Source organism: Ailuropoda melanoleuca, chromosome 13 (assembly GCF_002007445.2).
Source record: "Ailuropoda melanoleuca isolate Jingjing chromosome 13, ASM200744v2, whole genome shotgun sequence".
Taxonomy (NCBI): domain Eukaryota; kingdom Metazoa; phylum Chordata; class Mammalia; order Carnivora; family Ursidae; genus Ailuropoda; species Ailuropoda melanoleuca.
The window spans coordinates 42,986,854-43,000,460 of NC_048230.1; the positions used below are offsets into that span (position 1 = coordinate 42,986,854).

At 54.0% G+C, this 13,607-nt stretch overlaps 2 protein-coding genes across 3 annotated transcripts in view; one reads left to right on the plus strand and one right to left on the minus strand.

Moving 5' to 3' along the window:
• The window catches only part of RBFOX3 (RNA binding fox-1 homolog 3), a 422,918-nt gene extending 414,973 nt beyond the window's left edge, over window positions 1-7,945 (minus strand). Inside the window, exon 1 of one of the 2 annotated variants that reach the window (XM_034640564.1) lies at window positions 3,253-7,945. The gene's annotated coding sequence lies outside the window, so the exon portion shown is untranslated. Of the gene's footprint in view, window positions 1-3,242 lie in introns of both variants that reach the window. The other variant, XM_034640563.1, reaches the window with a different exon arrangement.
• Window positions 7,946-10,854: 2,909 nt separating this feature from the next.
• Window positions 10,855-13,607, plus strand: part of ENPP7 (ectonucleotide pyrophosphatase/phosphodiesterase 7) — an 8,260-nt gene continuing 5,507 nt past the window's right edge. Inside the window, exon 1 of the mRNA XM_034641545.1 lies at window positions 10,855-10,929. Coding sequence (XP_034497436.1) covers window positions 10,855-10,929 — 75 coding nt within the window. The remainder of the gene's footprint in view (window positions 10,930-13,607) is intronic.

The following is a 13,607-nucleotide window of genomic DNA, read 5'->3' on the forward strand; positions in this document are numbered from 1 at the left end:
TGCCGGCAGATTCCATGTGTGATGGGTGCTCCTTCCTGGGTCACAGCCAATGTCTTCTCGCTGTGTCATCACAAGGCAGGAGGGGTGAGGGAGCTTTCTGGGGTCTCTTATTCAAGGACACTAACCCCATTCATAAGGGTTCCACCCTCATGACCTAAGCTCCCCCCAAAGACCCCCTTACTAATACCATCCCATTGGGGGTGAGGATTTTGGCATACGACTTTGGGGGGGCACACATTCTGACCACCGCAGATGGCAATCACCTTGCAGGGGTGCAGAGCAGATGCATAACAGAACCGATCTGTGCACAGGGCCCCCTGCTCCATGGCCCACTCCAGGGCCACCCTGAGATAAATGTGGTGGCCCTGCAGGGACCCAGGGCTGGGATTTGGAGGAAGAAGGGGCGGGGAGATCACTCACACTCTGGGAATACATGGAGGACTCCTCCCTGGCTTTTCCTGGACCACTCATGAGCATGCAGGTCCCTGAACTGAGAGGGAAGACCCAAGGCCCACGTGTTGACGCGCTTCAAGCGACATCAGATACCTGCAGGGGTGCTGCGCAGCTAGCCCCGCTTCCACCCGCCCTTGCATTCTGTTCTCAACCCAGCAGCCAGAGTCAAACCCAGGTCGGATCAGGTCCCTCCTCCTCTCAAAACCCTCCAGCAGCCCCCACCTCACCCAGAGAAACGGCCAAAGATTGGGGGGGGGGCATGCATAGCAGCTCCACTCGTAACTGCCCAGAACGGGCAACAACCAAGTGTGCATCAGCAGGAAGAGGGGTAAGCACCCACCACACCATCCATCACACCACGGAACACCAGTCACTACTAACTTGGGGACATACGTGCAACACACACAGCAACATGGTTGGGTCTCAGATACACTACACTGAGCAAACAAAGCCGGACACGAAGACCGCAGACTGTATGCTTCCATGTGCACAAGGTTCTAGAACATCACATACTGTCTGGTATTAGAAATCAGAGCCAAGGCAACCTCAGGGGGAGGCAGAAAGACGATAAAGGGGCAAAGCTCATCAAATTACAGGTTTAAGATCAGCGCACTTTATTACTTACCACCTACACCTGACTTTCAGGAGAAGAAAAAGTGAAAATGAGTAGTTCTATGATCCAAGAGTTAAACCCGATCTGGCCATTTGCTCCCCTCTGGCATCTTCTCTCACCTCTGCTCCACTCCACCCACCAGCCCCCTCGCTGCTCCTCCATCCTGCCAAATGCCCTCCTGCCACAGGGCCTTGGCACGTGCTGACGCAGCTTGTCGAATGCTTTGCCCCAGGTCACTCACTGGCCTCACTCAGGTCCTTGCACAAGCGCTGCCTTAGCAAAGAGGGCTGCCTGACATGAAATGGCTTTGTTTTCACCTGCTGGGGACGGGGGCTCATCCTCCTCTGCTAGAATGAGAGCGAAGACTTTGTTCACAACTGAGCTATAGCCCCGGCACCTGGAACCGTGTCCAGCAATCAAGCGCCTTCAGTAAACACGCGTCTGATGAATGGCTTTGGTCAGCATCCCTCCGAGGGTGTCCGCCTGCGGAGTAACTACACATCTGTAGTAAAGGCTCTGAGGATAATAAATTTCTCTGAAAGCGGACAGCTTCCTCTCTCCCATAGCTTCCGATTTCCCTGCCCTTCGCCTGCCTCCACCCAGCCCATATCTGTAACGAAAGCAGGACGAGCCGGCAACAGTCACTGTTGCCCTGTCAGTGATGCCTTGAGCTAATTCCTGCAACTGCCAGGGAGAATGCCTTAATACCTCTGCACAAGACAGAGTAATTATTTCTAAACATAGCTGCCTCTCCCCACACTGTCACTATCAGACACCAGCAAGTCTGCCGTCAGTGCCCCGACTCCCAGCCTCGGGATCCCCGGGTCATACAGACATCCCCTGAGGGCACCAGATGGGCCCAGGACACACAGACCACCCAGCCCACTGGCCCTGCCTCCCCAACTGAACTGGGCCGCCAGACGCTGCCACAGACCAGGGTCTCCGGGGTTCATCCGCCCTGATCTGAACCCTCCACCCCATGTGCCCATCACCTGGGCCACCCTGCCCCACCCCTATCATCCAGGGTGGGGACCTCCCAGCGCAGGACAAGCAAGGCCCACAGAGGAGGGAAGACCACCCCCATATTCCTTTCAGGAATTAAGGTGAGAAATCTGGGGACCACTTCCACTGATGTGAAACGTCTAGCACAGGCCAAACCAGAGACAGAAAGCAGACTGGCCTGTTGCTTTCTGGGGAGGGACACAGGGGAGTCCCAGCTAAAACGCATGAGGTTTCTTCTCTTGGTGGCAGTGAAAGTCCACTGTTCAAATTCTACTGCAGTGGGCCTGGCACAGCTCGTGAACATTCTGAAAACCGCTCAGTCGTACACTGCAGATGCTGACTTGTACGGTATGTGCATTACAGCCTAACGAAGCTGTTGAAAGAAAAGATGGGAGGCCCTGCGGTGGTTTCCTCCACTACACACATCTGGACCACCCTCCACTCTACCCACGCACGTGCAAACCAGTAAAGGAACACAGAATATGTGATCGCCCCATCCACGTCCTTACTGTTCCAACAAGCAGTAAGGGCCCCTCCCCAAACCCATACAAGGGCCGGGGAGCCCGTACTCAGCTATGGGGGCACTGCTTTCTGGAGGACTCAGAAAGGGAGGAGCACAATGTCGACCCAAAAAGAGAGGGTCAGGAAGGGGGAGTGCACGTGGCTCAAATTACCATTAACTCCTATCAACCCTGCCCCAAAGCCATATTCAGTCTAAAACTGATTCTTCACAAGCCACAGTCAGCACACACATTATCAAAGGACAGCACAATGCCCGCTGCCTCTCCCAACACTTCCCTCCGGCCCCAACCACAGAGCCCTCCTGGGCATCTCCCCACCCCACTCTGCCCCTGAACCTGCCCGCACCCACAGGATCCTCTGTCTGAGGGCTAGGGTGGGCGTAAGTGCCCAGATCCACAGTGGGAACAGGGTGTCTCCACGTTCAAGCTCACAGGCCAGCCAGACACCCATCCTGAGGGACACAGCATCTTGGCTAGGACTGTCCCTCCCATGGTGCTGAGCCAGGAGCCAATCACACTGCCCCAAGAGGCCCACGGAGGCTTCCTGAAGATGTGCACACCCTCCTCCCAGGTGTCCTGGCACCAGTGCTCAATGACTGATGACCCCGAAAGCCCTCAATCATTAAAACACACAAGCATTACTCATGCCTTACCTGCCCTTACCTTGACATGTCTGCACAGCGGGTCGGAGCTAACTGCAGGGGGTGCCGCGGTGGTGGGCAGAGCCGGCCCGGGGCGCGGAGGTCGTGGGCAGGGCTGGTCCTGCAGAAGCGGACGTCGGAGTCAGCAACCCGAGGCATCACAGGTCACCATAAGTGGACGGACCCGCAAGCGTCGTTGGGGACCCGGGAGGCGAGCTCTTCTTCTAGCCAAGACGGACCCAGGAACAGACCCGCAGAACGGGCCTCAGGACTCGCCAAAGGAGCCCCATCCTCCCCACGGCAGGTCACGGAACAATGAGACGGCAGAGGCACAGTTCCGCTTTCCGAGCTCGACAATCCCCGGGGAAGGAAAACGACACCAGGGGCAGCCCCACCGCGGAGGCCGTGAAAGGGGCGTATGTCCGAAGATCCCAACGAGCTCTGCAGCACTAGCCGTCCCCCTCCTCCAAGTCCGCGCACTTCCTCATTCTGGGGCTCCAGGGCACCCCGGAAGCGGTGACACGACTCGCGGGGCACCGGCGTGCTCTCGGCCGATTCCCCAAAAACGCATGCGTCACGGTGATTTCCCAGTCTCCCTCTCGCTGGGGCGGAGTCTTGTGTTTCTCCAAGCGCGCATGCGTCGTCCTGATTTCCCAGCCACCCTCGCGGCAGGGCGGAACCATGTGCTCTCCAAACACGCATGCGGCATCGTGGTTTCCCAGCCTCCCCCGCGGTGGGTTGCAGCCACGTGGCCGATGGGCTGGGCAGTTCCGTTCGTGTCCCTCGTACCACCGTGACTCCCCGGTACAGCCCGCTACGGCCACTGCTGAATGGCACTCAAGATGCCGTCCCCACAGGACGGAGGAGGGCAGCGCAGCCCAAATCGCTTTTAGCGTGAGTGAGGAACAAGCCGTGATTGGGAAAAGCCATGGGATGTCTGGGTTCGTTAGCGCAGAAGAGGCGGGTCTAATTCTGTGTTGACTAATCCAGCAGCTTCTTTATGTCTTCTTGACAACCACCTTCCTGCGGGAAGCTTCACCGCAAGTTCCCAAAGACCGAAAAGGCTTTGGTTAGCAACGGCGATTTGAAACGGGGGAATGAGACTTTTCTGATCCCTTCTCTGTCAACAGCCTCCTAAACAAGGGGATGGAGAAGCAGAAACACACCGAACGAGAGATAGGGAGGCCCCAGCCATGAGGATATCGGGAGGCATAGAGAAGGGCGCCGGGTGAGCTGGCGAGGGACAGGGACAAAGCTGGTGACCTGCAGGGTGGGGCCGGGGTAGCACCTCGCTGGTGTGCCCCCAAAGAACTTACCCAGCATCATGAAAATTGAATACTTTGAAGGCCAAGGTGAGGCACAGATGCTGCAAGTCCAAAGGAGGCACGTGGACGCTGCCCACACTCCATATCCTGAGGTGCCAGCCCCCAGGGTGACCTGAGGCTCATTCTTGGGGGAGTGAACAAGAGACACCCAGACTCAGGGATGTCAGCTCACAGAGGATGGGGTCAGGCCCAATGCTGAGCAGGGGAGGACTGAATAGAAGTGTCCATACGGAGGGTGACAGCCCCACCTAGCCAGCCTCCCCTGCCAGCTTCAGAACACAGAAGCCAGACCTAAACCCCACCCTAAGCAAGTAATGAGAGGCTCCTTCTCTGGAGAGACCGAAATCTCCTCCAGAGAAAAGACCTACACATATCCTAACGTTTGGCAGTCAAACTGAAAAGCAAGTTGTCCACCCTTTATCCAGCAGTAAAGCCCACGGCCAATGTCCATGCTCGCCCGATGCCTTAGACCTTAGCTGCTGCAGATTACTGTTAGACTCTGACAGTGGCGCCTGCCTCTCATGCCTGGAGAGTCCCTAAAACCTCAGAAGACTGCTCTGTGCTCTTGTAGCAGATGGACAGTGCCTGACATTTCCCCTCGCCTCCCCTAGGGTGCTCCATCAATGGTTCAGAAACATCAGGGCATAGCCGAGCGCCATCACCATGCACGTGGAATTCTGAGGAGTGTGTTTTGTACCATTTATCCAAGTTCTCTGCAGGATCAAGTTCCAAACACACACTGTAATAGTTGGCTTTCTTGTTGGCCTTCCCTTCTGTGTTCCACAACCCACTACGCTACTGGGGTTTCCCTCACTTCCCAGATGAACTGCTTGCCCTCAAATCCTCAGTTTGGGGGGAACCCAAAAAGAGACAGTCTACACACTCCCCACATAGGCACATACACGGAGCCTCCAATCAGCTTGCACGCTTCACTCTTAAATACGATGGAACAGACAGAGATCACTGGATACTTGAGAAAAGTCTGCAGGATGAACAACAGAAACCAAAACAACAAATGGGTGAAATTCAGAGAAAGTGCTGTGGTAGTTGGTGTCCTCCAGGTCGGCTGCCTCCTGGTACTCCAGCTCTGTGTGGTCCCCAACCTCTACTAAGTTTGGTCTGCATGACTGATAGAATGTGCCAAAGCAGATAATACATTCCTCTGAGATTAGGTGATAAAAAACACCATAGCTTCCATCTTAGTGCTCGTGCTCTCGCTCGCTCTCTCTCTCTCTCATTCTCTCTCTTTCCCCCCCTCCCTCCGCAGCCCCCAGATCACTCACTTTGGAGGAAGCCAACTGTCATGTCAAGCAGCCAGATGGAGAGCCCCATGTGATGAGGAATAGAGGCCTCCAGCCGTCAACGACGTGGCTGAGCTCCGAAGCCCATCCTTTCTCTCCATCAGTGCCTTAAGTCACTCCAGCCTTGCTTGACACGGTGACTGCAAACTCATGAGAGACCCTGGGCTGGAGCCACCGAGCTGGGTCCCACCAGATTCCTGGCCCACAGAAACCGTGAGATAGGAAACGTTTATTGTTTAAAGACACGAAACTGTTTGGGATTATCTAGTGTAAGTGCACACTTTGCACACTTTGCAAAGAGAAGAAAACCCCAAAGATTTCTGTAAGATGAGGAAAGGCATGGCATGGACGAAGCAAGAAACAATCCGAGGCGGGAATGCCCACATGTTAGAAATACAATCCCATAAATCGAAGTCAGGAGAAGCACCGGAAAATAAAGCTAAGGGAGTTTCCCAGAAAGCAGAACAGAAAGTCAAGGAAATGGACCATAGGGGTTTTTCCCAATTAGAGTTAGGTAATGAAGCCAGGAGATCTGACATCTGACAAATAGGGAGTTTCAGAATGAGAACACAGAGAAAACCAAGAGAATAAAATTATCAAAGAAATAATACCAGAAACTTTCCCAAAACCAAAGGGCACAAGCCTTCAGACTGAGGGCCACACCAAGTTTCCAAACAGTAAAAGAACAAAGGCATACTTTCATGACATTTCCGAACACCAAGGATAAAAGCTTTCAGAGAGAGGAAAATTAGGTCATAAAACAGGATCAAAAATCTGAATGGCATCAGACTTCTCAATAGCAGCATGGAAACCAGAATGCAGTAGGAAAAATGCCTTCGAAATCCCAGGTAAAGATAATTTCAAAACTAGGAGTCTATACTCAAGCAGACAGTGAACTGAACATGAGAAGAGAATAAGGCATCTGCGGCTATTACAAGAGAATGAACTACACTAAGACTAGGTAGGAAACAAAAAGATAAAGCGGCAGGATCCAGGAAGAATGAACTCCATCACGGGAGTGAGTAAAGGAACCGTGGACCAGAACCATGTAGCAGTCTGGAGGGTACTGCATGATGGGGCCGGTGTCAGAGGGTTCCAGAACATCATCTTCAGGGAGGAAGGAGGACTGATAAACCATCCGACAGGCCTGGCCTTGTGGAAGCTGGCACAGAAAAGCATGTTGGAAGGTGTACCAAAGCGTAAGCAGTTATTAAATACTCTAGAATAAACAAAATTGTACCAAAAAATCTGAAGTTATAATAAAGAAAACCTGTATGTAGATTTAACCAAAATTGGGATATTATTTGGGGAGGCAGGAAGAAGATCAAGGAGGGGTGTAAATAAGTGAAAAACTTGATATATCGTAAAAGAAAGCTCAAAGATCAAGTCTTAAATTGATAAGTCCAGAGATTTCAGCGTACACATAATGCTTAGAGACACAGAGGGGTTGTGGACTAAAAGTTTATATCTCCCAAAATTCATGTGTTGAAATCTTAACCCCTGACGTGATGGTATTAGGAAGTGGGACCTTTGGGAGGGGATCAGGTCATGAGGCTCGAGCCGTCATGATGGGCTTAGTGCCCTCGCAGGAAGAGACATGCGAGCTCACTGTCTGCTGTCAGCCACGTGAGGACTCAGCATGAGGACAGCCGTCTCCACTCCAGGAAGCGGGCCCTCACCAGACCCGGGATCTGCCAATGCCTTGATCACAGACTTCCCAGCCTCCAGAGCTGTGAAAAACAAACATTTGTTGTTGGAGCCACTCTGTCTACCAGCAGCCTGAGCTAAGACAGGAGGTAAATGCAGAAGAAATAGCTTGGGTAGAAAGGGATGCAAGCAGTGTGTGTGGGGGGGTGTTTGTTCCAACCTTGGGACACTATTTGACTCTTAAAACGACTTACTTGTCATACACCTTGATTTGTTTAAAGTTAATTTCGTTTCTCAAAAATAAACGTTGGGGTACCCGTACAGGAAATTCTCACCAACTCGTACAAGTTGTGTGGCTTGTATAAATGAGTGAAACATCTGCACAGTAGGAATTGGAAATAAATACTGCTCTTCTTCTTTTCAGCTTCACACCGGAGGTAATCCAGAGCAGGCCAACAGTTCTGCCAAGAGGATAATCAAGGGCACGAAACAAGGATGGAATCGTGGAATTATAGAGCTTGCCAAGAAGGTTCAGGTTCCTGACCCAGGGCACTGACTGTACAGATCTATAAACTGAGCCCCAGAGGTGCCGTGCGCCCCCAAGACGCATGTACTAAGCGGCACAGCCAGGACTCACACCCGGGTCTCTGGCTCTCCAGGGCCTGTTGCCTTTATGTAGCCAGAGCACCTGAACTCCTAGGACCACCCTCCAAAGACTGTGCTCAGTGGGAAGAGTTTCCAGAACCCCCTGCAGCATGGAGGGAGAGAAAAGAAAGACCCTGGGAAAATCGGTTCCGCACGTGCCCAGAGTCCATGAGAGGCAGCAGAAAGGCCACGTGTTTAAAAGGCTCATGACCGGTTGGTGAAAACTTCATGGATCTAACCCAAAGTCTTTGGCTCAGGTGGGAGCTCGCAGAAACGTGGACACGACCAGCCAGCCTAGGCACAAGCCCGTCCGTGGGAGGAAGTGGGCTCGTCCTAGCGCGTGAGCTCCGGCCATGACAAAATGACCCAATTTTCAAATAAAAGTAACTCGACTCAGACGTGGAATAGAATTTTGTTCTTCAGAGCACTTCTGTTACCTTGGGGGCCCGCTTTTTGTTGTTTAGTGTTACCTAGTTGAAACATCTGGGGAGACCTCTTTTCCAGGGGGCTCCTGAGCCCATTTAAAAACCACAACAGGAACGTGGGTCATCAGCACCTCTCCCTCCCTACCTCTCTCTGAAGCAAGGTGATGCAAATGATCCTGGGCTATTTCCACAACACAGGCTATTTCCCCCTCCAAGGACTGAGATCTAACTCCACGGAAGGGCCGTAAAACAAAGAAAAAGCTTTAGAATCCAAGTGGGATTCTGAACCAGGAGTTCTAAACCAATTTTGACCACGGTGTCAGCGTGGGCCTGAGTACTCAGCCTCCCAGCCGGGCCACCGGCAGCGAAAGGACTGGCCTGCAGGAGAAGCTGGGCACGCACGTTCGGTGTTGGGTCTGCTGAGGCCGCTCGTGCCCGGCACTGGCCCAGGGCTGGAGGCAAAGCCGTGCACCTCAGCCAGAACGAACAGGGTGAGATTCTGGCCACCCTCACAGCAGGGAGGGGGACAGACCAGGCTCATGTCCCCACTCCTCACGCCACCCCAGCCAGCTGACCTTGGGACCAAGTGCCCAGGGCAATAACCTTGTACCCACCCCCTAGGGTGATCGGGGCCCTCAGTGAAGCAATGCATAGAAATCCCAGTGACTGGCACATAGAAAGTTAGCGTGAGCTACAACCACCGCAGTCCGACCCGAGGGGACAGGAGGTCATCACTCCCTTCACTGGTTGGGACCGTGTTGGTTTGCACCTTGGGAGCCCCCCAGGGAATCTGAAACAGGCCCATGCCAGAAGCGCAGGGGGAGCCAGAAGAAGAGGAAGGTGGCTTAGACGATAGGTGCGGCCTAAGAAGCAAGGGGCTCACGGCGAGGCTGGTCTTGGGCGCCGCCAGGTGAACGCGTCTCCACACCCACCACCAGAATCCTAGTTTATGGAGGGGCCGTAACTGAGTTCAGTCACATCCACTGTCTAGAAAGTCTCAGCAACATCTTTCTCTCTCAGGGCTATGTCCTAGCAGATGGCTTACGGTGGGAATGGCAGGATGGGGGATGGAACGTACATTCCAACCACAGGGGACGGAGAGGAGCCTCTGATTGTCCAGGGCCAGCTTGTAGGTCAACCAGTGGTCACATCCTCAGTTGTGACCTCCTCCAACAGACAGGCTATGCTTTTTTTCAGAAATGCTCACCTGTGGTGCAAAGTGCAGCCCCTTAACAAAGTGTCAAGTAGACACATAGTGACTTTCTAAAACCCCAAACAAGCTTGAATTCCAAAACCCACCTAGTTCTAAGGGAGTTCCAAGGCTTTAGTTAAGGAAATGTAGATCTGTATTATGTTACATTCCAGAACAAAGAACTCCTAGAACCCAGGAAGGAATGATAATTCCAAGGTTAGTGGTTATCCAAAGGAAGCAGAGATTAGTTCCTAGGAAGGTCCTTGAAGCGGCATCCTATCCCTGTGGTGGGGGGCCTCTCCCACCCTCGATGGGCAGTGGGTGGCAATCTTGTTATCAGTTGTGGAGACCACACTGACCACGTGCCAGGCACACTTGCAGCCTCATTTCAACTTTGCAACAATCCCAGGAGGACGAGGAGCCCCGCAGGAAAAGTCAGGCTCAGAGAGGTGGAGTGTCTGGTCCACAGCCACACGAGGCACAACCCAGCGTGTTCGCTCGACTGTGCTCCCCACGGCCTTTGCGGGCAGCCGGCACAGCTCTGCCCAGCCGTGACCCTCCTCCCCGTGCTCCTGCCATGCCCACCACAGGTTCCTCCAGCACCGGGCCCTCCCCTTGGCGCCTCGGGGCTTCACTGTCATCTGCCCCGCAGCCTTCCCCAACCCCCTGTGCAAAGCAGCTTGCATGCATGTCTGCACCCCAGCAGACTCGGGTCCCCGGCCCTGTCCACTGCTGCCCAGGGCTCTTACCACCAGCGAACTCATTCTACCTCTGGTGCTTGTCTCTCTAGGACACGCGTGCCCAGGAGGGAGGGCGCACTCCCAAGGAAGGGGGCCGCCAACACAGGCCGGGTGGGACCAGGGGTGGAGACGGTGCAAGTGCACGCTATGGACACAGATTCCAGCGGGTCTGGGAGCGTCCTTTATGCCGAGGGCCCGCAAACCTAGCTACCTGTTTTTGTAAATAAAGCCTGCCTGGAACGCACCCCGCCTGGTTCACTCATGTGGCCGCGGCAGTGCCAAGCCGCCACGGCAGAGACCATCTGGCCCACAAAGCTGAAAATATTTCTTATCTGGCCGTTTACCGAAAATGTTTGCCAACCCCCCGTTTTCAGCTGTTGCTGGTCCAGCAAGTACCACGTATAGTCGTCAGGAGGATGGGCAAGTGAGGTGGCGTGTTACCTGCCGTGTAAAGGAGGGAAGCACGGCACCTGCCACAACAGAGGAGCTTCGAGGACAGGGCGCTGAGTCCAAGAACCAGGCACGAATGGCCACATGTGTATGATGCCGTGTATGTGAGATGCCCAGAACGGAGATCTGTAGACAAAGTGACTGGTTGCCAGAAGCTGGGGGAATGGGGCGCTGAGACCTTTCGTCATCCATTTTGGAGGTGATGGAAATGTTCTAGAACACTGTGGTCAGTGCTTGCACAACCCGGTGAATACACCAAAGCCACCAAATTGTACACTTTCCACGGGTGACTTACCGTGAATGGGAATCACATCTAATAACGGTGTTTTTTAAAAAGAAATGAAGGGACCCGGGGAATTGGTGAAGCAGATTCCCACTGGGTTTCCTCCAGCCTGGGGTAACCGTCAGGGTGTCCTGAGCTGTGTCCAGCATGAGGAGGGAAAGTTCCAGGCCGTGCACTTGGCAAGCATCATTCTGTGGGGAGAAACACCGACCCCCCCACACACCAGGCCCAGCTTCGGGCCTGTGATTTCCAGGAGAGATCCTGACAGACGGGTGCAATTTTCCCTTCAGACGTGCTCTGCCTATGGAAATGCGCAACAGCCAGCATTGAAATAGCAGCCGACTGCCCATGGTGCCGTGTCCTGGTGGGACGATAGAATGCACCCTTGAAGGGCGTCAGTAGGAATTAGGTCGACAGCCGTGTGGCAGGCTGGGGAGACAAACGCTTGGCGCACAGAGACGGATGCTCCAGGAACTGTGGGTTCTCAACACTCCACGTCACATTGGGAGCAAGGTGAAGACGCTTTCCAGTTTCATCAGCGAATCCTGGGGGGAAAGATCTGTGGAGCACGACGCAGCTGCAGAGACCAGGAGTCAGTCTCGTGGAGAAATGAAAGGAAGGTTCCAGAACGGTCAGGTGGTCAAGGCCTATCTGGACCTGAACTGGGGGCCATCCCTCAGAGCAGGGTCTCCAACAGCACTCCTCATGTTCACTCTCTCTCCTGCCTGACCCCATCCAGCCCCAAGTCCTCCACCCACCACCGTTCTCCTTGTGCCCACGCCCTTGTCTCAGCTCTGCTTCCAGGACATCCCAAACCAACCCAGCTTTTCCACAGAGCGGTCCGCAAGTGCTTCATAGGAGGTCCAAGTAAAGACGTCAGGTGCTGCGGGCCACATGGCCTCTGGTTCCACGATTCCACTTCTAGAAAGCAGCGTTGGCAAAACGTAATCTAATGGGCCTCCCAGAGCCTCGGCTTCCTGGTGCACGTAGCTAGCAGTTAGAAGATACAGGTGACCACACGTTCAGACGGGAAGGAGCAAGTGACGTGGCCCCTTGTCCGGGGTCTTCAGGACGGGGCGGAGCTCCACTCCCACCATGTCCCCAAGCCCCCAGGAAGCTTTTCTCCTGCGGCCGCCCTTCATTAGTGGGAACACCAGCGGAAAACAAGAACCAAGGCACAGTTCCAATCTGATGACGACTCCTTCCATCCAGGGGTGGGGGATGCTTGACAGATGAGCCTCCAAGAAAAGCCCAGTGTGCCCAGAGCAACACACCAGCGTGCTCACGACACTGGGCGTGGCAGCAGGACAGCCCCAGGGCTGAGGTTCAGCTTCCTGCCTCTGTGAAGACACAGCTAATGGGTTTCTTGATTCTGAATGGCCTCACGTCCTTCTCCATCCTGGAGAGCTACGCTCTGTCCAGACACACCTTGTCCCCCCTCCCACAGATTCGTGCTCGTGGTGGCACAGAGTACACGATCAGATCTGTCTGGAAACACGCTGCTGCCAGTGGCTTGTTGGTGGCAGGTGCTGAGGGAGGTGGAGGGATGGCTCGTGTGTTGGAGGGTGAGGAGGACGAAGGTGGAAGGGGGCAGGAGAGCATGCACAGAGCCCTGGAAACCTCTTCTGACCTGATTCTCAGTGGCCTGTTATGTGAGCTCAAGGGGAGACCATAGAAGGGTCTTTAAACCTCCAAGGACCCCCCACCCCCATCCCACATACTCTTAGTGCATCCAGCATTCCAGCCACACATACCAACCCTGGCTAGATTCTAGAAGGCCACAAAGTACACGCCTGGATACCGACATTATTCTGTCGTGGAAAGCATTGAGGTCACCATAAAAACCAGCCTTGCACCATAAGGAGAGAACACAGGGGTCACAGTGAGCACCCCATGTCTGTCGAGCAGTTAGCATGGCTGCTTCCCTGGGTGTTTCAAAGAAGGCTCAAGGGCTCTTGGGTCAACGCATGGGCAGGACACCGAGGGACACATCTTGGTGAGGCGCCCAGTCTGTCTCAGGACACAGGTGGTGTCTTCTGGACAGAGAGTTCCTCAAGACCACATGAGCTCACGAGTCAGAGGAGGGGGAAGAAGGGTGAGAACATTTTGTTCTTCTGTAAAAATCACAGACAAGACCCCTAGGTTAGTGGCCCCAACACAGGCAGCACAGGAGAGGGACTTACTTTGCTCATGGGTTTTTCTTAAGCTGAGAATTCACTACTACAAAAAGGGAAGGACTCAGAGTTCTCATGAAAGAAAGACGGAGGAAGTCTTAGAAGGGAGTCCAGAGTCTCTCTGTTCTCTAGTTCCTGGTTTGCACGTGTGCAGGGATACACCTGCTTTCTCCCTCCCTCCCTCCCTCCCTCCCT